A 26025-nucleotide genomic window follows, 5' to 3' on the forward strand; every position below is an offset into this window, starting at 1 on the left:
ATAGGCCAAAATTTGATGGATCCAATCAAAACGACTTTATGCTTCTAGAAGATTTTGAGGAGGAAGAAGTCAAGATGGCCATTTGGGATTGTGAAAGTTCTAAGTGTCCCAAAACTTTCATTTCTTATTCATGAAGGAGTTTTGGGGATGTTGAAGGAAGACATTTTGTGGCTCTTGAAGGAATTTTCCTGGAAATGGTGTGCTTCCTAGAGGTATCAATTCTTCTTTTATAGCTCTCATTGTCAAATGTGATAATCCTCAAAGTTTAGGCCAATTTAGACCTATTTCATTGATAAGGTTGTATGTACAAAATTTTGGTAAAATTATTAGCTAATAGAATGGGAAAGGTATTAGAAAAGGTGATTGATAATTGTCAAAGTATTTTTCTTGATGGGAGACAACTTTTACATAGTGTACTTGTAGCTAATAAGGTGGTGGAAGATGTCAAAAGAAGGAAAAGGTCTAAAAAAAAAAATAATTACACGTATTTTCATAAACAAATTATTAAAAGCTTTAATTAGATTAATATAAATTTAGTCATTTCGTTGAAAAGTGTGATGTAGAAAGAGTAGATCGTTATACTCATCTTGCATACTTATTCCCAAACAACAATTAAACTTGAATTTTTTAAGGTTTGAGATACAAAACTTATGTATCCGTCATTTCACTTATGGTCTGGTTCAAATATCCAAGTTTCATCAACAAGAATTCAACCTATATATACTAAAAAGGTCAAAAAAGCCATTTGGAAAGCAATTTCATCACTTTGACATGCCATTTAAAGTTAAAAATATTGGGATGAATACTTAAAAAGATATCCAATCAACTCAGACACCTCTCAGGTCAGTTTAGTGGATTGAAGTCCTGAGGTGGAACACTCACCTTTCCAAAGCAAACGTTTTCTATAAAAAAAATCTTTCCAAAATAACACAACTAACTCCTTTTAATATATATATAGAGAGGGAATAGTTTCGAACACCAAAATCACATCACACATCATCTTCTCATCAATAATTCATTTACATCTCAATGATAATACATTTACCTCATCAAAACATAATTATTGCAACAAAGACCGTCACCTTAACATAATATAAACACCTGAAAAACGTAATTACCGTATAAATAAACATTATTTGCATAAAATATTTTAAAAATCACTTAAATAATAAAAAATAGAACCATTATTTTTAAAATTGGTCTAATTAGTTTAACCGAGAATCGATTTGAGGACTGACCTGCTAACTGCAACAAAATTGAAGCAATTTAGAATCAATGGTAACTGGTTGAACTAGTCAAGAACAAGTGAGAATTGATAAAAAAAATGGTACATCAAACCTCTTTGAACTAGCCTTTTTATTTTTTATATTTATCTAATCTTTAGTTAATTTTTTATATTTTTCCAATTTAACAAATAATATTTTAAAAATAAATAAAAGTACATATTTTAAAAAAATAGAACCATTATTTTGAAAATAAAAAATAAAATAATACCGAAAAGTAGTTCAATCTACCGTGGCATAATAATAATGAAATAAAACTCTGAGAAAGTAAACGGCGTAATCACCTAACGCCGTTACATGCAACGGCAACCCTAAGAAAAGGCAAAGTCAGTGACGCAGCCCCTCTAACGCCGCCGCTCCCATTCCTCTTCTTCTCTTCCTTTCTCTTCACTCCTTAGTCCCTATAGTCCTTCCTTCCTCTCCTTCTCTCTCTAGAAATTCCATTTCAAAGAGATGCTCCTATCTGCATCTTGCTCCCGTTAATGTAATCGCTCTCTCATATTCTCTCCCTCTCTCTTTCTCTTCGAAACATTCATTATATATATGGCATCAATTTTTTATTATTTCTTCTAATTAATACATTATTTGTTGTTAGTGTTATTGCAATTTGGTGTTTTTTGAGTTTTGAATGTGAATTCTTGTTTTTATATTTACGGTATTATTTTGTTTAATTAATGCAATATTTGTTGTGAGTGTTATGGAATTTTGTGTTTTTTTTAGTTTTGACTGTGAATTATTAATTTATATATATAATTTAAATATTGTATTATTTTTATTATTTAATATAATTAATGCGATAATTGTTGTAACCGTTATGGGAATTTGGTGTTTTTTGAGTTTTGACTGTGAATTCCAGGTTTTCTGCATTGATTTCGGATCGTTCTGACTTTTTGAGTGTGTGGGAGTGAGTGTTGAGCTGTTGTTTTTTCTATATTTGGGGTGTTTGATTGGATCGTATACGGAACTCTATTTTATTTTATTGTTTTTTAATTGTTTATGTTTGGTTCATGCTGTTTTGTGTTCTTAGGGGAGTTTTCTTTTTCTGGTGATTTGAGGTTGGTGACACCATTAAGTAAGGTGAGTGTGGTGTTACATAGACGCTGTTATGTTATGTCTGTGCTGAATGAACTCTTTTGTATGGTGTTAATTCCACTACTAATGCTATGTTTGATTTTGATTGCTTTTATAGTTATTTTATAAGTTAGAGTCGGTTTGGCTTAAGATTTGGATGAAACTTTTGGTATGAGTTTCTTTTTTACAGATTTTGATGACAAAATACAGGGTTTTTTCCTTTTGCCGGAGTTTTCACCAGATTTTTCGCTGGAGTTTTTGCCATTATATACAGATTACAGAAGAATAACATATTTCAGAAAAAGGAAGTTATGAAGATTTTGGATCATTAGATGAACTATTTACTAATATCTCTGCAATTATTTTCCTCGACTTTTTTGTCCATATCTTTTGTTACTGTGCTCTTTTTTATTTTATCTTGACTTTCTGTCCAGTATTTCAATTTGGAATTATGTTTTACTCAAAGCAAGAACACTGGTTGAGTGATGATTGTGATTTCCTTTTTTTTCCGATTATTTGTTCGACTGTCACCTTATGGATCATTGCAATTGGTGATACAGTTTTTTCTTCTGTTGTTATAGGGATAGAGCTGTGTTCTCCAGTCCTGGTTGATGAGGGTGCTATTGGTGTGGTTTTGTTGATGTAAGAAGCTGAATATTGTTGTCTACATCAGAATGGGTGCTGTTTGTTGTGTTGCTGCCAAAGATAAAACCATACAAAGTGCATCTCCCAGTGAAATCTTGCATCGGAATATTCGACATTCTCCGACATGGAACTTCCGGTGGGATCATCGAGGGCGTGTAGCTGGTGAAGATACTGCTGTAACTTGGTTTTCTAACGATATTAGTGGGAATAATGGATTGGAGAATAAAAATGAATCCTCATATGTATCAGAGGATGGAGACCCGTTGCAGAATTATCAAATTCAAAGGAATAGATTGCAAAAATCTCCAATCTCTGAAGGAACTGCTAGAAATGTGATAAATTCATCTTCTGGTAATTTTCATCAAATCAACTCTCTGGTTTTAATCATAATTCATGCACCCACTTGAGTTGGAGTTTTTATTAGTCATTTCATTCTCTCACCATTTATTATTTGATGAGGTAAATGGGAACCCTATTAAATAGAAGGTAGCGTAATCACACAAATCCCAAGTCTATGTGGAAGATAAAAAATAGTCATTGCTGTACATTAAAGTTGAAAACATGGTGATGTATTCTCACTTATGTTTCTTTCTCATAAACTGTCTGACACAAGAAAATATTGAGAATTAACACTAAATATGGTTAAAATGTTAATTCCATAAACAGAACAGATTTAGCTTTTTATATCATACCATCACACAAACAAATGTAGAGGATTTAGATTAACCATTTTTGACATGATAGGACAATAAAATAAAATAAAAAAAATGAACAGTTAGTAGTAGGAAACTTCACAGCATAAATCAATGTTGGTTATACGACTGTTACTATGCACAAAACAAAGCAAAAATGATTGGAAAATGAAGATGGTGAGTTGAAAAGCATCATTCAATTTATTTAGAAATGGAGAACTTTTAATTTGGGTTGTTGGCGCGTGACAGTTTCTCAGTTAGTAGAAGAAGCATATACTGAAACATGCTTGAGAACAATTTAAATTCAGCTTGTGTGATTAGGATACCAGTTTTTGAGAGTCTGTACTATATAAGTTAGATCGTCCTTTTTCCTTTTTCAGAGACAGGTGTTGTAGGTGACAGTTAGCAGAATAGCATAAAATGAAATATGAATGAGAGCAATATATTTTTTTTATGAACTGAATGAGAGCAATTTAGTTTCATGCATCGTGATTAAGTTATCAGATTTTCTTAGACAGACTTAATTTCATGTGGGATGGTCTTTCTTGTTGCCAAAAGGATGTGTTGCACACTTGATATGACCGAGGATGAAAAGCATAGACTTATCTCTTTGTTCGAATAGATTATGATTTTTTTGACTGATTGTTGATGTTTGATAATCTAATACATGTGTTTGTGTAAATTGTGCACAAATGGATAGGTTAATAAATTTCTATCTTGTTCATCACAGTCCACTGTCCAGTACATGGTTAACATAATGGAACAGAAAATTTTGTAAGCCACGATCATGAAAAATTCCCTCTTACACAGCCGTGGATTAAGAAAATATTCTGTAGTGGAACCTTTTTTGAAATAAAAATAAAAAGCTTGTGGACATTTGTGTCTACATGAGGCTAGGCTATAACTATGTACTGTTAAGATGGTTTTATTTGGGTTGCTCCTGCCCTAAAAAATATGTTGTAACCCTGTTTTAATTAGTCCATTGGTAAATTATTATTTGCTCAACTGGATGATTTATAGATCTGACATGTTTGGTTATGTTTATCTCAGATCAAACTATTTCAAGGAATGTCTCCATAAAGGTGAGCATAGAACAGGTGAGGTTGTAATAATAAAGGAATCTGTTGTTACTTTATGTTTTTATTAGTAGTTTATATCTGGTTTCTTTGACACACTTCCTACTTGTGAATCACTCTGTAGGTGAAGGAATTGGCTGAATCATCAACTTTATCATGTCCATATCCCGCAAAACTTCCACATTCATTGCCTTCTACTTCTTTGTCAGTATCTCCTCTGCAATCCCAAAGTCACCCACTTCCATCCAGCTCAACACCATCAAGGTGGCCCTGCCATTCCCCAGGACTGCAATTATCACGGCAAGTTTCTGATAGCCTAATATTGGGATTTAAGACACCTAGCAACTTTTATGTATCTGAAGAGAGGCCAGTGTTTCCTTCATGGAGCAATGAATCTGGTACACATTCCCAGGGTGGATCTTCGGATAATTGGTCTAGGCCTGGCTTTTCTGAGCTGACAAGCACTTCCCTAAAAGAAAGATGGTCATTTGACAGTGAGTCGTTTGGTTTTAATTGTGAAAGGCCGGTTAGATCCAGTAGTCGGTTTTCAAATTCTCCAGTTGATTTGCAAACATGTGGTGTTTGCTCAAAACTTTTAACTGAGAAATCTTCTTGGGGAACCCAAAAGATAATTGCAAGTAATGACCTTTCTGTAGTTTCTGTCCTTATCTGTGGACACGTTTATCATGCTGAATGCTTGGAGAGTTTGACATCTGAAGTCAACAAGTATGATCCATCTTGCCCAGTTTGCACTTTTGGTGAGAAATATACACTTAAGTTGTCTGAAAAAGCTCTGAAAGCTGAAATGGATTTGAAAGCTAAAAATAAGAAATCAAGTGATATTGATGATTCTGTTTTATACGAACATTTTAGAGAAAAAGGGCATCATGGTAAAGGTCCTAGAATCAATTCTTGTTCCAGTGGGAGAAAATCTAATGGGAAACCTTTTCTGAGGAGGCACTTCTCATTTGGCTCAAGGAGTACCAAATCCATGCTGGATAATCAGCCAACCCGGAAGAAGGGCTTCTTTTGGGCAAAATCTCACAAGGAATAAGCTTCTTTGAGGTAGTTGACTGGTAAGGTCCATTTTCTTCATTCTCCAGTAATCCAGTTTATCAATAGCATTCGTCTTCATTGGTTTCTAATTCTAATTGATTTATATTTAAAACTCAGACTTTCTTCTATTAATTTGTCCTACGTGGGAAAAGTAGGAGTATGTGATTCAAGAATGGTTTGGCTCCAATTTATATCTACAAGTTTTATCTTTTCACCCTTTATATTGGATGTGCGATTTTGCATAGGATGAGAAACTTTACCTCTTTCATTTTAGTTATTTTATGTCGGACTAGCATAGGTTAGAGAAAGATGTCAATACTGTATATTTAGTTTCATACTTTTTGTATATGTTACAAAACAATTTAAATTATGTTAAAAACATTTTTCAATATTCTTTTCTATGATTTTATTTATTTATATGAAAATATTTATATATTTTCTCCTGATTTTATTTATATGTATAAATATGTATATTTATATTACATTTTTTTTCACATATATGTATTACCAAACCATGTTCCCTTTGCTGGTTATATTGCTGATTTGGTTTTCGAAATGGTTTACATCCAGATTTGTTTGGATTTGATTTCTTGGTACAATGCAACAAAATTTAACTCCAAATTTCAAATGTTTGAAAAATTGAGCCGTTATTTTGGACTTAATTTTCGTTTGTTTTTCCTTCTTTAAAGCAGGTTCCGTTGTTGAACTTCTCTGCAACCTCAGATAAAATGACTGAGGAAAGGGCAAGATGTCATCAAGCTTTGATTTATGATCTGTATACACTGGTTCATGATTTCTAAAGGTTTAGAAGCTGGAATTACTCTGTAAAGAAGAGAAGTGAAAAGATACAGAAGATGAATATAGGAAGACAAAGATAGTCTTTAGAGACCAAGGGTTTTGTTATTTTGTACAGATTGATTTAGTTTATTGCATTTGGATATAATTCATTCATATATCCAAAAGATGTTCTGTTGTCCCTTGTTCTACAGATATGTAATGTAGTATAAGTGCCATAAGCCCTAGGGAGTTTCTGGTGTTGGGCTATGGTCTTCACAGATTGTTAGGCAATACCAATAGTTTGATTGACACAAATTTGTTGATAAGCAATGATAAATGAACATCTATCACTTAAAACATTCTATTAATGTCTATCATTTCTTTCTACTTGATTCTTCTTTTTAGTATATCAGATTACTTATGCTTATTACATCTGTTTAGACTGGTTGGGATGTATTAATTTATGTCCATGTCTAGCTCAAGATTTTGATATGGTCAATTTTGGTGAGAACTCATCCCGATCTGATCAAGACTCGATAACATCTCATCTCATCATTTCTCTATATTTTTATCTCAACATTTGTTATACACCCATCATTTTTCATAGTTGTTTTTTTAGTGAAAAAAATAGTTTCACAAGAACCTTATGTCAAATCAATGCTTTTGCCTTTCTGGTCGTGTTGGTAGCAAGATTAAATAATAAGCTTTTATAAACATGGTTGCACGCATCCCCTTTTTGTTGCTTGTTGACTGCACGTTGAATCACATCACAAAAAATCTTAAAAAGTAAAAAAATACACGTACACTCATGTTACTCGTGATTATAAAGACTTGCGTGTACGTTTCAATTAGTGTTTTGTTTATCAGAATGTTAATCAGTATTTTAAGGATATTTTATAAAAAAAATTTGTTCTTTTATAAAAAAAAAGTTAATATTTTTTTTAAAATTTTAACCCATACCTTAAGAATATTAGCTAATAATTTATAATCTCCATTAACTTCTGTTAATATGCCCTCATGAATCATGACTTGACATCACTTAGAGATAGCATTTATTAATAAATCCTCCTTACTAATAATTATTGGGCCATATAAAATGCATATGTTGACTCACACGAAGATGATTCATCGTATCTTTTACGTATAGAATTTTAAAGTCTGACTTGCTATCACATGGTAAGAGTCATTCATTAAATAGCCATAGTTACATGATTTTACATCGAGGAAGGAGGGCAACAAAATTCATTTTTCTTTTCAACTTCCCTCCTTTCCTAATAAATAGATGTTTAAGATTAGTATACAATCATTAAAAAAATATTAATTGATATATTTTTATATTAAAATACTCATTAATTGATATATTTTGTGGGTACACAGTAAGTAAAAAAATATTTAATTACATACAAGTATGAGTATTTATTAATATATTAATAATTTGTGTGACCTTATAGGTGATTTAGATGATCAAATTTAGAAAATTAATCTTCATGAAAGTTATATCCCTGAATGTTAGCTAGCAATAACTTTGATCTCACTAAAAAATATTGTGTATAATGCTAAAAATGATCAAATTTGTGAACAAATATTAAGTTGTCGATAATAAGTAAAAGTTTAATATAGATTGTAATTTTAGGCATAATATGCTTCAAATTAGGTTTTGGGGTAAACATAAAAGTTGTAGATAATCTTCTTAGCTTTCAAAGAGACAAAAATCAACTTCATTGAGTCAATATAACTTTAATTATCATGTTTATATGTCATTAAGGTCAAAGAAGCATAATAGGAAATGAAGAAGTTAGTAACCCAAAACTTTTGAGATGTTTTGATAATCTTAAACATGAAGTGAAAAGTTGTTATGATGGTAGAGTGATGCATATTTATAATGATTTGATTGGTCTATGATCTTATTGTTGAGAATATTATATTAATGATGAAATAATTATTTTTTTGGTGAATTGATGATGAGATAATTATGTTAATTGATGAATGTCTTGAGTTGTGTTGGCTGATTTCTTGATGAAGATATGAATATTGTTTGATGAGGTGAATATGTTAATGTTGATAAGATGATGATAATGGATCATAATCTTGCCTTATAACCATCCATATGTGTTGGAAGGATTAGTTGTGATCTTTTTAGGAAGGTTTTAACTCCGCCTCTCTAAAGCGACTTGAGGTCTCACCTAGTGAGATATCTCACTATATTTCCAAGTATCACCTGTATGTTTTAACTTTGAATGACGTGTTGGAGTGTTGAGAATTACTTCTCATGAGGTTTAGTGACTCTTTTAGTACATATGAGATAGATTTTTGTTGATGGTGAAACTTGGATCCTTGAGATATCAAAGCCTCAAGGAATCTAAGTGTAGTTGTAGGTTGTGAGTAGGCACATACGTTGTGGGTGTTTGATGGGCCCTCAACCTAGTGTTGGATGTTTTCGTGGTGACAAACACCAAAGGGGCTTATAAAATATATGAGTAGACGAACTTGTAGAGAGATTAAGGTTAATGCATACTTTACCGAGGTAAGCCACTATTCACATTCATATTTTTTATTAAACCACAAATTCTCGAGATTGAATCCGAGTCTTCGTTAATGGTCAGAAAAGTGACTATGTTAAGGGATGCACTTGTGTTAATTGTTCATGTGGAGAAAATCTTCATGGAATCGAGTTTGTCTTTGATGTCAATGATTTATGGATTGAAGATGAAGTTGATTTTGATGGTTGAATCATGATATTAATGATTCATGGACTGATGATGACAATGATGTATAATAATTGAATCTTGATGTGATGATTGATGAACTAATAATTATTATGAGATGTTTTATTATGTGAATTCTAAGAATTATGCTTTATATATAATTTTCAAATGTTATGTTTTATACATGATGATATTTGATTATGTTTTAATTATTAAATTTTATGTTATTTCAATATACTTATTTTTTTATAACTTTATTCCTGTGTGTGACACACATGATTGCGTATGTGATAACTTGAACTTCATGTTTGTAGAAGCTGATTGTGTGTGTTTCATATATTTATCCATTATAGTAAAATATGTCATATATTTATATCTGCATTTAATAACATGATAACATTTGATATTTTTATTTTTAAATTGAAAATTAATAGTTTAATGTTAATATTTTTAAAAATGACAACACAAGTTGATTTTAATGGAACCAATTTTTCAATGCATTTTATGACACTCCTCCATTTCTCTTTCTTTCACCTGTTCACCTAAAATATTGGGTGAATGAGTATATTGAAAATTTTATCACGTATCATTAAATTAATTAAATTAACTAATGAAAAAATAAATTTAATTTAAAAGAGATATTTTGTTTAATAAAATAAAAATGTTTAAATTAAAAATTAAATTGAAACCAAAAATTTATATAAGTGACAAAAAATTACATTAATATTTTATCCAAACAGAATAATATGTTACGAAATATGTTTATACCGACATGTGTTTATAATTCAGACCAATTTGAAAAATAACTTTTAAAATATAGTATTATATGTTCTTAATTCAGCAAAAACGTCATAAATCACCTCATAATTGGCCGAACGAGGTGACACATGGCTTGAATTCTCTCACACAGTTACAAGTGTCAATAAGTCTCTCTATGCATTATTCTTAAGGCACGTGTATAGCTGCATGCAAGTCTCCGGCCACCGCCCAGGGAAGACTTAATTAGGTATATTTCTTAATGAAAGAGAATTAAATTAAACTGGTCCAACATGCTATATATATATATATAATAAGGTCATGCAATAATATAACTTAACCTAAGTTTGAAGATGGCACAAGTTGAACTTCGTGACGAGCATGGGAACCCAGTTGAACTAACAGATGCATATGGGAATCCGGTTTGGTTAACGGACGAGAAAGGCAACCCGGTGCACCTCACGGCTGTGGCAACCAATGCACACAAATCTATGCTTCAGAATGACACCCCACAAGAGCTTCCTCACTCCAAGAGTTCAAGCTCGGTATGTATCCTCATTGTTACTTAATTATTCTTTTCATTAATTATAACACTTTTAGTCACTATTTATATTAGAGACATCATATCATTACAAGTTGTAAAGTATTTTTTTTTTGAATATTTAATGCACTTATATCTAAGTTTTTAATTTAAAATTATTAATTAACTTTAATAATCTTAATTACCCCAATTGGTGGACATGTTTCTACTAATTTTCTTTCATCTATATATCAACACTAGGGGCGTTTGTGTTTGATTTTTCTAAAAAGTGAAGTCTTTGATTTTCCCAATTATTTATCATGCAATTAGTGTGATTCAAAACTTAAATATGATTTCTCTAAAAGAAACTTAAAAATGATGTAATCCAATCTAAAGTTTCAAATTTAGTTTACCTCAACATTTTTTTTCTATTCAATAAAAAAATACTTTTGTTTAGTTTTATATTTATTCAGTTTCGGTGTCTTAGGTTTTAAAATTTTTCACAAGTTAAGAAATTTAATACTGCGTCATGTATATTAAATGTTTTTTTAACATCGTATAATATGATTTATATTTTATATTTCTAATAAATGATTACAACATTTAAAAATAGCTAAAGAAGATATAATTAAAAGATAGTGTTATCATCAATTTTTAATATGAAATGAATTATCTGGTTAACATATTTGATTAACTTATAAAGTAATTAATTTATTAAATTCAAATGTTTCGACAAAAAAATTTATTTCTCTAACTTATAGTTATTTAGATATAAGAGCCTTAAAAAATGCACACGATTTGCTTTACTATGTTCTTTTCTAGTCTAAACGCCACAATTGCATTATACATACACAAAATAGAATTTAACAGTATGTAGCTTAAATGATGTATATATCTTACTCGGTTTTGGTTCAATTGATATATAGTCTGAGGATGAAGGGCATGGAGAGAGGATCAGGAAGGGACTGAAGGATAACATAGAAGAAAAGTTACCAGCTGGAGAAGGAGTAGTGAAGGAGAATAAACACACCACAATTGCTGCTTCTACTTCTACAACAGATACTAGTGATGCTAATCACCACCCAACCACTGAGCATGAGAAGAAGAGTATCATAGACAAGATTAAAGAAAAATTCCAATAAATCAGCAGTGAATATTAATATATATTCACGAATTGAAGCTTTGTTTATTTGTTATGTTTTTTTGTATGTCATGGCATAGTTGGTTTTTGAGAGTTTCGAGCATGTATATATCAATAAGAGAAACGTTATTCTCACAAAATTTTCAAGAAACACCTTTCTCAATAGAGTAAAAAGAAAAAAATGTAAGATATATGAGTTTAATTTCGCTGTATGATCAATAAGAATTTTATACTGATATATAATAAAAAAATATCTGTTATTATAAATCTTAAGATAGTTATGATATAAATTTATCATAGTTATTTTCGTAATTGAACAACTCTAAAAACTGTAGATTATCAATGAAAATATTAATTTATTTAGAAAGATATATAAAGAGAAAAAAAAACTTACTAGAAAGGAAGTATTGTTGGAATAGTATTATCTTATAGTTGTTAGAATACATGCATACATCACTACGTCATTTTATATATATATATATATATATATATATATATATATATATAGGATCTTCTCCAAGAAAAACTCTCAGCATTAAATCCAATTAACTATAGATCTCCAACAAAATTTCCGGCATAAAAGCCGATTAATGTTATGAATTTTGTGTCAAAATCTCCATATTATTCGCCATAAAAATTTCATCAAAATTAATTGAAATCGGTAACGGATTTTGGCAATGAATTTTGCTTCCTCATCATTTTTTTTTTAAACGGATTAGAATCAAATTAATTCCTGTTTCAATTTCATTTATTCAGAATACTATATTATGAAGTTTTTATTCAAGTTCATCATTGGTTTTCTAGCTATACGTTTCAAAGTAACCTATCATTGCTTTGATTTGCGTTAAATGGTTTGTCAAATCTGTCAAACAGTTTACAAATCATGATTAACCCGTACATATTAAAATCAAATATAAATACTAAAATTAAAAACTTTGTAGTTCATATAGTAAATCAAAATGACTTATTTTACATGTAAAAAATATATTTAAATCTTTAAAAAATGTAATGTAGATATTATTTTAATAAACAGATTTTTAATATTGGTTGTAATTAAAATTGATCTAGAAAATGATTCTGTACATTGGTTATACTTTAGTGAGAATGTATTAATGTAAAAAGAAAATTTTTCTTTGTCAAGTTAGTCAAATTAGTTATAAAATGTTAGAGGTTTTATATTGATTCTGGAGCTGATATAGAAATAATCTACTTTGGTATATATTTATTGACTCTGCGGTATTTCTCCTAAAATTGATTTAAAAAGAAAAAAATTATTGATGTAATTTTTTTTTTCTATAGTAGTACACACTAATGCTCCAGGGCACAAAAAAGATGGAGAGAGAGGTAACATATTTTTACATCAGGAGATTAGTCTCATGATTTTTTGCTATGAAAATATTTTGTTTCCAGCTAAAAAAATGTTTACTATTAAATAAGCTATGAACAAATGTGAAATTTGATATATATAATGATGGTGTTTGATTTAATTTAAGAGTAGTTAGTGGTACATTAATCACTTATAATTTTATACATCTTATAAAAATCTTTTATTTTTTTATTTCTCTTTTTTTATCACATTATAAATCTGCTTATATTTTTTTCTTCTCTGGGTGTTGAATAACATGCATATTGGATATGCAACAAACATTTTCCTTAATTTAACTAACCCCGGATACTAAAAACAGGCTTTTCTATTACTGTTATTGTAATTGTTGATGATGATGTACCAAATGACAATAGAGAAGTTTAGTTATCTTTGTGAATACCTATGACATTGAGAATCAGAACATGCTCCAAAATTTAGTGCAACAATCGTTGACTAGTTCAAACCAACCGTTTGTTTTGTTCTGCTTTGGCAAACGCTAAATAAAGACAAAACAACATGCAACGTACGAGAATTGTCCAAAGCCTCAATGCTCCCTCCACATTCTGTGGCTGATTATAGGTAACTCAAAGTGTCATCCCTTCAAAGATTGAAGCTGTTAGAGAGAGAGAAATCCCTTATAGGGATCCAAGGACACCCCATTTCAGGCTTTTCTTTGTTACTACTCTTTCATTCTAAATTAAATTGAAAACTCCTCCTCATCCTCACCCCCAGGAGGTATGGGGAAGATAGAAAAAAACAAAAACACCTTATTGACATCACCTTTTCTATCATCCTTCAAGTCATCATCTTCTTCCTCTTCTTCTTTGATGATGGCTACCCTCCTGGTCATTCTCTTGGCCTTGTTTTCTCCTTCACTAGGCCTTCCCTTAGCATCTTTCCAACCAAAAGACAATTTCCTCATTGATTGTGGTGCTGAAAACACAGTGACTCTCCCTGATGGAAGACAATTCAAATCAGACCCTCAAGCCAGATCCTTCTTGCAAGCCAATGATGAGTACAAAGTCTCAGCAAATGATGTGAATTTCCCTTCACCTATATACTCAAATGCAAGGATCTTCATTCAGGAAGCTAAGTACTCCTTCCATTTGGTTCAACCGGGTTTCCATTGGATTCGGCTTTATTTCTACCCCATCAAGAACAACATCTTTGATCTCCAGAAGGCAAGTTTTTCTGTCTACACAGATACCTATGTGCTACTCCACAGCTTCAATGTCAACAATACTGACAAGCCAATCTTCAAGGAGTACCTCATCAATGCAACCGAGCCTCAATTCACCATGTCCTTCATTCCCCTTAAGAACTCAGCTGCATTCATCAATGCCATTGAGGTTGTCTCAGCTCCTGATAACCTGATCTTCGACACCGGGGCCGGCCTTTTCCCCGTTGGCGAGTTCAGTGGCCTCACAACTTACGGCTTCCAGCCTGTTTACAGGGTCAACAATGGAGGGCCTCTCATCACCTCATCAAATGACACCCTTGGAAGGACTTGGGAAACTGATGAGCCTTACCTCACAAACAAGAACTTGGCCAAGAGTGCTTCGGTGGCCACCTCCGCGGTTAAGTTCCCACAAGACAATCCTTCAATTTCTCCCATGATTGCACCACAAACTGTGTATGCCTCTGCCACTGAGATGGGTGATGCTGGTGTGAATCAGCCAAATTTCAATGTGTCATGGAAATTTGATGTGGACACCTCTTTTAGCTACCTTGTTAGGCTTCACTTCTGTGACATTGTTAGCAAAGGGCTCAATGAACTCTACTTTAATGTTTATGTTAATGGGAAAGTGGCAATCAATAACTTGGATTTATCAGCCATCACTGGTGCCTTGTCAACCCCATATTACAAAGACATTGTGGTGAATGCAACATTGATGTCTGAGGGGCTAACAGTTCAGGTTGGTCCAGCAAATGCTGATGGTGGAAATGCCAATGCCATTGTGAATGGCATAGAGGTCTTGAAGATGAGCAGCTCTGTGAACAGTTTGGATGGAGAATTTGGTGTTGATGGAAGAAGTGTTAATGGTTCTAACCGCGGCACGGTGGCAGCCGTTGGATTTGCCATGATGTTTGGAGCCTTTGTGGGTCTTGGTGCTATGGTGATCAAGTGGCACAAGAGGCCTCAGGACTGGCAAAAGAGGAACAGCTTCTCCTCATGGTTGCTTCCTCTGCACGCTGGTGACACAAGCTTCATGAGCAAGAACTCAATGGGAAAGAGCAACTTCTTCTCCTCGTCGATGGGATTAGGCCGGTACTTCTCCTTCGCGGAACTTCAGGAAGCAACCAAGAACTTTGACTCCAAGAACATCATTGGTGTTGGTGGATTTGGCAATGTGTATTTGGGTGTGATTGATGAGGGGACTCAAGTGGCAGTCAAGAGAGGAAACCCTCAATCAGAACAAGGCATCACAGAGTTCCAAACTGAAATCCAAATGCTGTCTAAGCTCAGGCACAGGCACTTGGTGTCCTTGATTGGATACTGTGATGAGAATGATGAGATGATCCTGGTTTATGAGTACATGCCTAATGGCCACTTCAGAGACCATCTTTATGGAAAGAACTTACCTGCTCTCTCATGGAAGCAAAGACTAGATATCTGTATTGGATCAGCTCGCGGTCTTCACTACCTTCACACCGGCACAGCTCAAGGCATCATTCACCGCGATGTCAAGACCACCAACATCTTGCTTGATGAGAATTTCACAGCCAAGGTTTCTGATTTTGGTCTTTCAAAGGATGCACCAATGGGGCAGGGTCATGTTAGCACTGCTGTGAAGGGTAGCTTTGGTTATCTTGACCCTGAGTACTTCAGGAGGCAGCAACTGACTGAAAAGTCTGATGTGTACTCATTTGGGGTGGTTCTGCTTGAGGCACTCTGTGCAAGACCAGCCATCAACCCTCAGTTGCCCCGCGAACAAGTAAACTTGGCTGATTGGGCGATGCAATGGAAGAGGAAGGGCCTTCTTGACAAGATCATTGACCCTCTCCTAGTTGGTTGCATCAATCCTGAATCCATGAAGAAGTTTGCTGAGGCTGCTGAGAAGTGTTTGGCAGATCATGGTGTGGATAGGCCTTCAATGGGAGATGTTTTGTGGAACTTGGAGTATGCTTTGCAGCTTCAAGAGGCCTTCACACAAGGAAAGGCTGAGGATGAGACTAAGTCATCATCAGCAGTCCCTACTGCAGCTGTTCCTACTTCACCTGCCCCACCAACACCTCCCATTTCTTCTGATGACCGCCCGGCTGCGCCTGCTCGTCCGGAAGTGAATAATAATACTTCATCGGATGTGCATTCTATTGATGACCATTCTGGAACTGCAATGTTTGCTCAGTTTAGCAATCTCAATGGCAGGTGAAGGCCTAATTTGGTTTCATGAATGGAGCAACCATCACCTGGACAGCTACAAATTTGATCATGTCTAGGAAGATGTTATAGTAGCTTTCTGAAGGCTTGGACCAAAAATTTCCTGTGTAATGGTGTGATACTGTATGCTGTTTCTCTTCTAGATACTCTTGTCTTTCTGTATTGTGTTGGGGTACTATTTTGCATGATAGCAAAAAGAAAAGGTGTCAAAATATGTAATGTGATTAAGTTGTTGGTTTGTAAGTATACATGCATTCAACAGTACCATTAATCACATATGGTATTATATTAATGAATTGTTGTATATTGTTATGTAATTTTTAGGGGGGGTAATTGTAGAAGCAAGTTCAAAGAAACTGACTACCGCCAGGTAGTGAATTTGACTTGTAATCGACCAATATATTAGCAAGTGTTTTCTTGTCCTCTTACAAAAAAAATTCCCTTCTCTTTTTCTCATTTGGCTACCTGAGATTTTTAATGTCATAGTGCCTCCTGCAAGAGACTGAAAAAAAAATTTCACCAGGGATGCATATGAACCAGATTGAACTCAATGTTCACTGACGCATTTAAAAACTAAAACTAGCATTTTTAGTCTTGTTTTGTTAATGTGAAAGGCAAGATTGTTAAATTAACCAATCGTCCTTTTATAATTTTCATATCTTAAAAGTGAAAATGCAGGGTTTTTTTTTTATGAAAGCATCCCTTAGAAACATCAAACCAGTGGTGAAAGTCAGAAACTCTTCTTGAATAAATAAATCCCTAATAAACAAGTAATGATGATAAAACAGTGTCATCCCTAAAACATTTTCTATAAAAAAAAATAAACAAGTAAATAAATAGCCCAAAGACAACATAATAACTGAATCTGGCAATAAAAATAGAACTATATTTTCCTACCTTGTAATGATCCAAATGGAGATAATATGTTTCTACTCCCCCAACTCTGCATATTTAACACATTTAGCTTCAACAAGATATGTTCTCATAAGATTATTCTGATATTGAATTCAATCAGGCTTCGCTTGCAACAAATTATATGACCAGTGTTGCAGTGTTTTATGTAGTTAAACTATTTTACAAATGATAAATGCAAGTCCTTTGTTTTAAACTAATTCTGAATCTCTGATAGTTGATCCGCTAAATATTTTGACTCAAAAGAGGAGGGTCATATGACAACTACTGTTATTTGTTATGTAAATTTATTGTCATTGTCAAAATTATGATGATATGAAGCATAATCTCTAAGAAGAAATGACTTCTTTTTTTTTTATCTAGTCTCACTACTAAATGAGCAGAACCAACAATTATTTCATCAAACCTCGAAGTACATCGATTTTCTTTGTTAGAAAACCCGTTAGTGGAGGACCATCCAAATCATTATCCATAAAGTTATGCTTAAATTACTATATTGGTTGACGAACTTTTTTGAAAAATCAAATAGGTCGCTGTAGTTTAAATTTTATAATTGATATTTTGTGTGTGTATAATGACAGTGACATGAATAGAACCTAAATATTTATGTATCTACCTAATATTCCTTTACTACCAGGCCGACCATAATGGGCTATAATTTTATCAAAACATTTTTTGGGTGTTGCTAGGTGCACCTAGCATTATTGCTGGTGCACCAGCACTTAAGGTGAAATGACGAAAATACCCTTGATTCGTAAGCCATTTAAGTTGATCTATAAAAGCCTTACAGATCAAGTTGATTCGTAAGACTTCTACGGATCAAGTTGATCCGTATTGTTCCGTAAAAGACTTACGAATCAAGTTGGTTCGTATCAACCTTACGGATTAACTTGATCTGTACGATTTACGGACCACCCTCACACATCCATCACAAATACAAAAAAAACGTACGGACAATTTTGATATTTTAATAAAATGCTGGGTGCACCAGCAATAATGCTGGGTGCACCTAGCAACACCCACATTTTTTTAGGTCCCTCAGACCACCTATATTTAGTGTCTTATGGATCCATAAAATTTTAAAAAAGAAACATTTATAAGAGTCATCACAAATTTGAACCTAATAGAACCCAAAAAGTATACACGTTAAAGGAGATGGAGAGGTTGTTATCAAATTACTAAAATGAGGATTGGAGAGATAAATGGGCACAGGTTTACAAAATTTCCCTCCTATAAATAGTAGCATATTGAATGATTGATGAGAGGAAGTGTAAATAAGGATGTTAAGGACCACTCTATTATACCATTAACGGTAAGTGAAGATTTCAGAGGTTCAAAATCCATAATTATAGGATCCAAAATCATGTCATTCTTTGCTCGGCTGCTACCTCTCTCTCTCTCTCTCTCTCACACACACACACACACACACACTATATCCAACATGAGTTCATTTGGGACCAACTTTCCACATAAAAGCATTCAATTAAAATCATAGCTTATTATTTAAAAAAAAAATGCTTCTTTTCTCTTTTTTATTGTGGCTGTGGCGCATCAATCCTTCCTATTCTTCTACCTTTCTCACGAATCTCACCAATATCCAGGTTTACTGTGGTGAATTAAGATCAATAAAGAAAATTGTATGACAAGGTAACTGCTCAACCTTTCTCTATCCATGCAGAATGACACCCACTTTGCATATCAAGTATTATTTTGGTTACTTTGAAAGGGGCAAAAAAATTAGTAAAGCGTTATGACTTCATGCTGTTTCAGACTTACAATTCATTTGAGCCACATTGATTGGTATACAAAGACACTTTCACATCTATGATGTCCTTGCTCCCTTAGTTCACCCTTTACCTCTGATTTCCTTACTATCAGACAGATTTGTATTGAATCTTTCACACATTGCACTCATCAAGCCACTTAATATTGCCATGTCTCAATCAAAAGGTGTCCTTCTAAGAATTCATGACAGATTCACCTGATGAAAGATAAATACATTCCAAAGCTAGAATATAGTTTTTACATGACAATCATTGAATAGGATACCAATTTGCAAAACTTCTGTTCACTAAGTAAAGTGTGAGCAAGTTAATTTGTGAGGTCAGTGATCCTCTCTGTCAGGCATCAGCGAGAATAATACATGTTGCAGTTACTGAGAAAGGCACAAGGAAGAAAAACAGTATCTATGTCAAGCAAAAGACTAACAACATTCCTAACAACTATGGCCAAAAGAATCGCCAAACCCCCCCTCCTATCAATACAAAATTAGGATGCAAGAATTCATCCTGATTTTAGTTCATCAATAGACTATGACAATCTTCTCTTTTTAACGCTGTTTAAATCCCCATCAAGCATGACAAGATCATCCTCATCGTCAATTACTTCCAATTGCTTCTGATTCTTTGCTTCAGCTGCACTATTTGAAATATCAGATTCGTCGGGAAGTTTTCGTTTCTTCAAGGCTGAAACTATAGTTATCTCATCATCCTTTTCAGATTCCACAGCTGTTATTAATGCATCAGAGGTGCTTGCACCATTTCCAACAGATTTGTCTTTGTTTTCTGCTGCTGACACTGGTTGAGTCCATCCTGAGAGAACCATCCCATCAGGTTCTTTCTCTTCATCAAACTCCTCTCTGAAAATCAGAGAAGAAACAAAGTAGTTTAAAAAAAAATCGGATTCATGGGGATGGGAACAAAAAACTATCTTAATGCAACATGTGAGAGGGAAGATAAAGAAAAAAAAAGAAACACTATAAACTTATTAAGTTCTTCTAGCATAATAGTATTTGATTCAAGGAATTTTTTCACAGAATACAAAAAATACGAGTTGAGGAAAAACCTGTGCTTGATGTTAATATTGCAAACGAATTCCTGCTGCATATCCTCTACTGTAAGCATTGTGCCACCAGTTACTGGGGAAGGAAGCTCAGCCAGAGCCTAAAAATGCCGGGAAACAAGCTATAAATAAAATGCTATGCCCTTTTCAAACCAAAGACAACAAACATACCTTTTCAAGGTTGGCCTCATAAATAGCAATCATGTCATCCTCAACATCACCAGCTTCATAAAGCAGGTTTGAAGCACACATAATAAGAGGAAGGTTCATCCCAAGCTTTGCCTTGACAATTTTTTCGACCAAGTCTTTCAACTTTGAACGATTGGTGTTTATTTCAAGGGATAAAGGTGTCTGTTTTGCACATATATGAACATATCGAGTGTGAGCATGTTTGTAACAATGACTTTAGGTAATATATGCAACAAGGGGAGATTTGGCAGACCTCAGAACAAACATAACAAGATTTGTTAGGTTCAAATGGCTCCACTGGCATAAGCAGCATGTTTCTTGCAGGATGCTCCAGACAATATGTCATTCTATGAGATGTCCAGATAAGAATAGAAAAACATTAAAAGAAAAGTAAATTTAACGCTGACTTATAAACTACAGAGTAGTACACAAATAAAGATTCCTTAAAGAATAAATGAGCACCAAGGAAAGAACAGGAAGGATAAGACAACCTCCCAATAGAATATACAACAAATAAAAGGTAAGATAAAAAAAAAAAAAAAAAACTGGTCAGAAACAAAAGAGCTCTGCAATATAGGGACAAATTTTCCCTTAAAGATCCATGCATTTTGCTCCAGCAAAAAAACTGACAAAGAAAGCACTGCTAAGGGCTTCTTTGTTTGAGTTTTTTTTTTAAGAAAGTGCTTGCTTAAAAGCTATGTTGTAGGAAAATTATAGTAATTGTGTATTTTTTGAAAAAACACAAAAACCTTTTAAAAGCAACAAAGGTGTTGCACTTTTCTCATAATCTAAAAATAATTGCTCTGCTCTGCAAAAAAAATCTTAAAAAAAATGTTATCAAATCAACTTTCTTTTAAGCTTAAATAAAAAAGTCCCAAGTAACCTACAATTATAATTTTACTTGGTTGTAATTTACTATACTGCTTTTAACTTGACACGAATGATAATTATCAAGCATTTTTTTAAAAAAAAGTGAACAGGGTGTAAGCTCTGATTTAGCACCAGATCATGATTATACTATGAATTATGTTTTACCCTGCCAAAAATTGTCAGAGGAAAGTAGGAAGCATTTCCCCCAAGGCATCTTGGTTAAAATTTAACAATGCTTCTTAACGAAACCACTTCCTCGTCACTAAAACCAATCCAAAATAAAGAATACACAGGAGGAGAAATCACATCATACCTATAATTTTTAATGTCATTTTTCAGCACTTTGATTGCTTCAATGACAATCAACCCAGCAATCACAGCATTTGTAGTCGCAACAGCATGCACAATATTACCAGCAATACCTTTAGCTTCAAAAAGGTTTTGGAGAGGGATGCCAAATGAAGCAGCCCTTATGTTTGCAGCTGCAGTAACAAATTCTACAGCCAACTGATCATCTTTATCAAAGCTTAGATTGCCAATCTCCTGCTCAAAGATGCATTCAAAAAATAAATAAATAAATAACACAAAAAAGAAAATTCATAATTTAGTATCCAGATGAAGATATGAAGATAATATTACAATATGATCACTACATCAAAGTAAGAATCGTAACAGACCTTTTCCCTTTTTGTAAAAAAAAGTCTAAATGCTTCAAGAAATATTCTAGAATTTTCTTTGAGACTCCAAATATCCTGTGGGTTCTTCATGCCCAAGGATGCCATGGCGGAAACTGATAATTCATCAGATTCATATTTTTTCTCCAAATTTCCATTTTGTTGAGCCGGTTCATCGGACAGGATATCCTTGCTGTATATAGGTTTTGGCCTATTACGATTTTTCCATGTCTCTTCATTAGACAAAGCTAATTCAATGTTATACCCAAAAACATGATCAAAAATTTTCCTTCCATATTGATCAATGTCTTCATCTTTCCTACGTTCAAATACATCCTCTACATTTTTGGACGAGCTGGCAGCATCACTTGATCGAACATTTAAATCATTGTCTTGATTCTTGTCCCCAAATAGCTTGGCAAAAAGTAAGTCCTTAGCCCAGACAATACAATGAACAAACTGCCATAAAATAAGGAGATGAAAGTTTAGAACTCATTAAACAAAAGACTGAAGCAAATATCAAAACTCATACATCAAATTGATGATCATTTGATAATGTGAAAGGCAAATAGCTTGAGTCTATCAACTTTATCCATTTTCCTAAAATATAACTAATATAACAGCCTTCAATATTGTGTTAAAAGGTATCTACCTAGTAGCATCCATCAAGATATAACAACGCATCATACAATATCCCATTCAATGAAAATCCAAATAATCATGAACCTACAATACCTTCGATGGGGTACTTGTGATTGTACAGACAGGATATGTCTTGGGGGCTGGTTTAGGTTGACACTCATAGCACTCTGTTCTTCCCTTGACATGCACAGTTACCTGCTTTCAATTAAAACTAAATCACAAATATGATTGAAAAACTACAACTTAATATTTAGTAATAATTAATCATGAAATCACATATTAAGTTGAAATAATGTGGAACCAGAAAATATATTGAAAGTTAGTAATAAAAAATGTCACATGCATGTTTTCTGCCACAAAAATCCGTAAACGGAGGGGTTACAGCAAAAGAAACAGCAAATATGAAATCTCAGACCTCAACCTCAAATATCCACACCAGCATAAATCTATATTTTTTAAGAAGTTTATCAATTTATTTTCAGAGTGCATGGTCAGAACTGAAAATTAGGATGAAGGAGTATTCACTTAATTTTAGTGGATAATCACTGGACAGGGGACAAAATTTAAAAATTTAGCTGATAACTAAATTTAGAAGCTTGGAAACATGATTCATGAAACATGTTACTTTCCTAATCAGAAGACTCCTTATCAAGGCATGTGACATAAAATTAGATGCTAGTCACTGACAATAACCAACTTTCTATGGACAACCAGTTAATCAATAATTAAATTAAAAAAGATACACTTAATTATATAAAAATAACCATCAAACAGGAACAAGTACCATTTTAGAATCTACTGAATACTGCTCTAAAACTTTCCATTTAAAATGCATATCACTTACTAAGAAGCCAATAAATGCAATTGAATTACCTGTCCAAGGAACCCAGTAGTTCCACTTTCAACCAAAGGAACATTAGCTGCCAAGCACAAGCGATTCACATGCCGGCGTGCATCTAGATTGTCAAGTCCATTTAGAACAACATTAAATTGCTTAAAGAAGTCCACATTGAATTCAGGATCTTTGACATTTGCATGGTATGGTGTAATGTTTATGTGGGGCCTAAATTTTAACACAGCATCCCTAGCAACCTGGTTGAAGACTTCATCAGATTGATGGAAAACTGAAACCTATACCAGTAACAACAATAACCATAACAGTTAAAACTTACTTTAGCCTTTGATTGCCCAACATGGAATTGTCGAAATAAAAATTGTCTGTTCAGGTTACTGACTTCTATGGTGTCCATGTCAATCTGCACAATGGAAATAAATGAAGCATATTAATGTGTTAAAGCATATCCATAGCTTAAAACATACAGATAGTTCAAGAGATAGTTTATAAAATGGCTAGCAAGCATGCACACACGGAAGAAGAATTCATAGTAGTCGGTTGACTGATTGCTGGCAGTATGACTACCAACTCACAATCTAAATACACAAGCGGACAAGCCTTATAAAGAAATTCATGATAAATAATAAGTCACAGTCTACACAAAATCACCTTCAACCTAGGAGTGTTATCAATTGCTGATCGCAGAAAATAGTGGAAAGCCAATAATCCACCATATCATATAGGGGATGGTGCTCCGCTAGATATATCGCAGCACCTCTATTGCAGCCGCAATGGCTGCTATTAAAAAGTGCTCCACTAGATATATTAGATCAAGATACAAATATAAATATGCGACACAGATCCTTGTTCAGAACATGTATGGCACAAGGACACGGCACTCTTACAATTCCATTTAGTAGAAACTAGCAAGATACACGTTCTGGGTACAACATCCCCCAGCAGATCTGCCATTTCAATAACCTATCACCCTCAGCAATGAGTAGCAATCATCACCATCCACACCACAAACCCCGTTTAATTAAAATTCAGTTCTCAAAGATCTTATTAACCATAACTGTAGTACTAAAACTCAAGATCCCCAAATAAATCCCAAGATCCACAAGCCCCCCACGCCCCCTACGCCCACCCCACTAACAAACACCCTACTTCCATCATCACGGACTTCGATTAGCACAAAAGCAATTGAAGCCAACAGACTATAAGCACCAACATGGCTCCCCCTACAGGCTACACTCCATTCTTCCCCAGATACAGTTCATACCAAAGCATAAAAACTGCTCAAACCTCACCACAAAAAACACCATAACAAAAACATCGAAATTTCAAACCAAAACCAAAAGGGCAACGAATCAAACTACCAATTCAACCCTCGCTAAAGCCAAAACAAGAACAAATCAAATTTCAACGCCATATTCCACCACTCCAAGACCCCAAAAACAGTTACCACAGCACAAACGACACTCACTCCTCACTCTCACAAACACCTCCTATGTCACCAAACACACACAGCTCGAAGCTTTATCAAGACTCTCAAAACCCTAACAAAAAACCCAAAAACTCAAATCCAAAAAAAAAACCCAAAAACCCTTGAGAGAAAAAAAAAACTTGGAAAGACCCGAATAGAGAAGAGAACTAACGATGTGAATGTCAGGGAAACCGGAGAGAGCGAGGGTCTTGAGAAGCTCGCAGCCAATTCCGCCAGCGCCAACCATAAGCACCTTGGCATCCTGAAAATTTTCCAAAATGACAACACCACTGAAGCGAAAAACGACAAAGAGAAAAAAAAAAAAAAGGTTGTGTTGTGTGGGTTATGTTACCTTAATAACGGAGGGAGAAGAATAAGCCATTGGAAGTGAGAGTGTGAGAGAAAGAAAGGGTGAAGAAGAAGAAGAAGAAGAAGAATCGTTGAAAAATCAAACGAAAGAGGAGAAAAGAAGACGATGGTGTTTTTATGTTTAAAAATGAATGAAAAAGGGGAAAGTGGTGGGTGCCGGGAATCGAACCATTGACGTGAGGGAAGTCGCAGAATCTAAAAGCGACAAACCCCAAAATGAAGTCATTTTTTGCAAAACTAAATTCTATACATAAAAACAAACACTCTGCATGGAAACGCCGACACTACTATTGCCTCGGCTACCGGAGAAGGATGCTAACAGGTAAGGTTTGACTAATAGGGAAGAAATATTTTAAGAATTAATCAAATTATAAAGTTTAATTATTTATCACATAAAATAGTTATTAGTTAAGAGTAATAAGATTATTGTCTCTCTTATCAAAAAATATTTGTGAAAAATTAGTTAAAATATATTCTCAAGAAACCTTCTTTTCTTTTTTGAAAATGATACTTTTAAAATAGGTTAAAAAAATAGAGTGGAAATAAAATAGTTAAGTTTTAAAATGACTCTTACACCCTTCTAATATGAAAAGTTTATAGGAGTAAAAAGGACTTGAGGAATTTCAATTGACACATTGATACAGCAGTGCGTGGTATCCACCTGATTGAGAGTTAATTCTCTCATGTTTTTTGCTGTAAGAACTAAGAAGTGTGTCTCCATCATTTTATTTCAATAG

At 33.5% G+C, this 26025-nt stretch overlaps 4 protein-coding genes across 9 annotated transcripts; 3 read left to right on the forward strand and 1 right to left on the reverse strand.

The window, feature by feature from the left end:
• The first annotated feature begins 1562 nt into the window (after window positions 1-1562).
• Window positions 1563-6957, forward strand: LOC100790241 (uncharacterized). 5 transcript variants are annotated; one of them, XM_041007651.1, is made up of 6 exons: window positions 1563-1767; window positions 2311-2360; window positions 2936-3350; window positions 4742-4773; window positions 4892-5843; window positions 6516-6957. In XM_041007651.1, exons 3-5 carry the CDS (start codon window positions 3029-3031, stop codon window positions 5819-5821), a joined length of 1284 nt encoding a protein of 427 aa, XP_040863585.1. In that variant the 5' UTR covers window positions 1563-1767; window positions 2311-2360; window positions 2936-3028; the 3' UTR covers window positions 5822-5843; window positions 6516-6957. The 5 variants fall into 5 exon arrangements, with proteins under 5 accessions (XP_040863585.1, XP_006592954.1, XP_006592955.1 ...); XM_006592890.4 differs by having other exon boundaries at window positions 1564-1767; window positions 4742-4788; XM_006592891.4 differs by lacking the exon at window positions 2311-2360 and having other exon boundaries at window positions 4742-4788; window positions 6513-6957.
• A 3384-nt stretch (window positions 6958-10341) lies between these two features.
• Window positions 10342-11862, forward strand: LOC100779390 (late embryogenesis abundant protein). The gene is made up of 2 exons (XM_003540472.5): window positions 10342-10606; window positions 11508-11862. Exons 1-2 carry the CDS (start codon window positions 10415-10417, stop codon window positions 11721-11723), a joined length of 408 nt encoding a protein of 135 aa, XP_003540520.1. The 5' UTR covers window positions 10342-10414; the 3' UTR covers window positions 11724-11862.
• A 939-nt stretch (window positions 11863-12801) lies between these two features.
• Window positions 12802-16782, forward strand: LOC100790759 (probable receptor-like protein kinase At4g39110). Its single transcript, XM_003539586.5, has one exon. The coding sequence runs from the start codon at window positions 13826-13828 to the stop codon at window positions 16460-16462; it is 2637 nt and encodes an 878-aa protein (XP_003539634.1). The 5' UTR covers window positions 12802-13825; the 3' UTR covers window positions 16463-16782.
• Window positions 16783-19364: 2582 nt separating this feature from the next.
• Window positions 19365-25591, reverse strand: LOC100779926 (SUMO-activating enzyme subunit 2). 2 transcript variants are annotated; one of them, XM_003540473.5, is made up of 11 exons: window positions 25272-25591; window positions 25092-25181; window positions 23771-23854; window positions 23472-23690; window positions 22692-22793; window positions 21960-22415; window positions 21596-21825; window positions 20666-20759; window positions 20395-20574; window positions 20227-20324; window positions 19365-20020 (listed from the first exon to the last, which is right to left on the reverse strand). In XM_003540473.5, exons 1-11 carry the CDS (start codon window positions 25299-25301, stop codon window positions 19693-19695), a joined length of 1911 nt encoding a protein of 636 aa, XP_003540521.1. In that variant the 5' UTR covers window positions 25302-25591; the 3' UTR covers window positions 19365-19692. The 2 variants fall into 2 exon arrangements, with proteins under 2 accessions (XP_003540521.1, XP_014620594.1); XM_014765108.3 differs by lacking the exons at window positions 25092-25181; window positions 25272-25591 and adding an exon at window positions 24103-24532.
• Between the last annotated feature and the right edge of the window lie 434 nt (window positions 25592-26025).

The sequence above is a fragment of the Glycine max genome, chromosome 12 (genome assembly GCF_000004515.6).
Source record: "Glycine max cultivar Williams 82 chromosome 12, Glycine_max_v4.0, whole genome shotgun sequence".
In the NCBI taxonomy this organism is placed as follows: Eukaryota; Viridiplantae; Streptophyta; class Magnoliopsida; order Fabales; family Fabaceae; genus Glycine; species Glycine max.

What these genes read in the sequence shown, in the direction of transcription:
- LOC100790759 (XM_003539586.5), top strand. Translation starts at nt 13,826, where the DNA reads ATGGGGAAGATAGAAAAAAACAAAAACACCTTATTGACATCACCTTTT.
- LOC100779390 (XM_003540472.5), top strand. Translation starts at nt 10,415, where the DNA reads ATGGCACAAGTTGAACTTCGTGACGAGCATGGGAACCCAGTTGAACTA. An exon ending in ACTCCAAGAGTTCAAGCTCG is followed by an intron (nt 10,607 to 11,507) that starts GTATGTATCCTC and finishes ATTGATATATAG; the next exon opens with TCTGAGGATGAAGGGCATGG.
- LOC100790241 (XM_006592891.4), top strand. Translation starts at nt 3,029, where the DNA reads ATGGGTGCTGTTTGTTGTGTTGCTGCCAAAGATAAAACCATACAAAGT. An exon ending in TGTGATAAATTCATCTTCTG is followed by an intron (nt 3,351 to 4,741) that starts GTAATTTTCATC and finishes TGTTTATCTCAG; the next exon opens with ATCAAACTATTTCAAGGAAT. An exon ending in TAAAGGTGAGCATAGAACAG is followed by an intron (nt 4,789 to 4,891) that starts GTGAGGTTGTAA and finishes ATCACTCTGTAG; the next exon opens with GTGAAGGAATTGGCTGAATC.
- LOC100779926 (XM_003540473.5), bottom strand. Translation starts at nt 25,301, where the DNA reads ATGGCTTATTCTTCTCCCTCCGTTATTAAG. An exon ending in CTTCTCCCTCCGTTATTAAG is followed by an intron (nt 25,182 to 25,271) that starts GTAACATAACCC and finishes GAAAATTTTCAG; the next exon opens with GATGCCAAGGTGCTTATGGT. An exon ending in TTTTTACAAAAAGGGAAAAG is followed by an intron (nt 21,826 to 21,959) that starts GTCTGTTACGAT and finishes ATCTTTGAGCAG; the next exon opens with GAGATTGGCAATCTAAGCTT.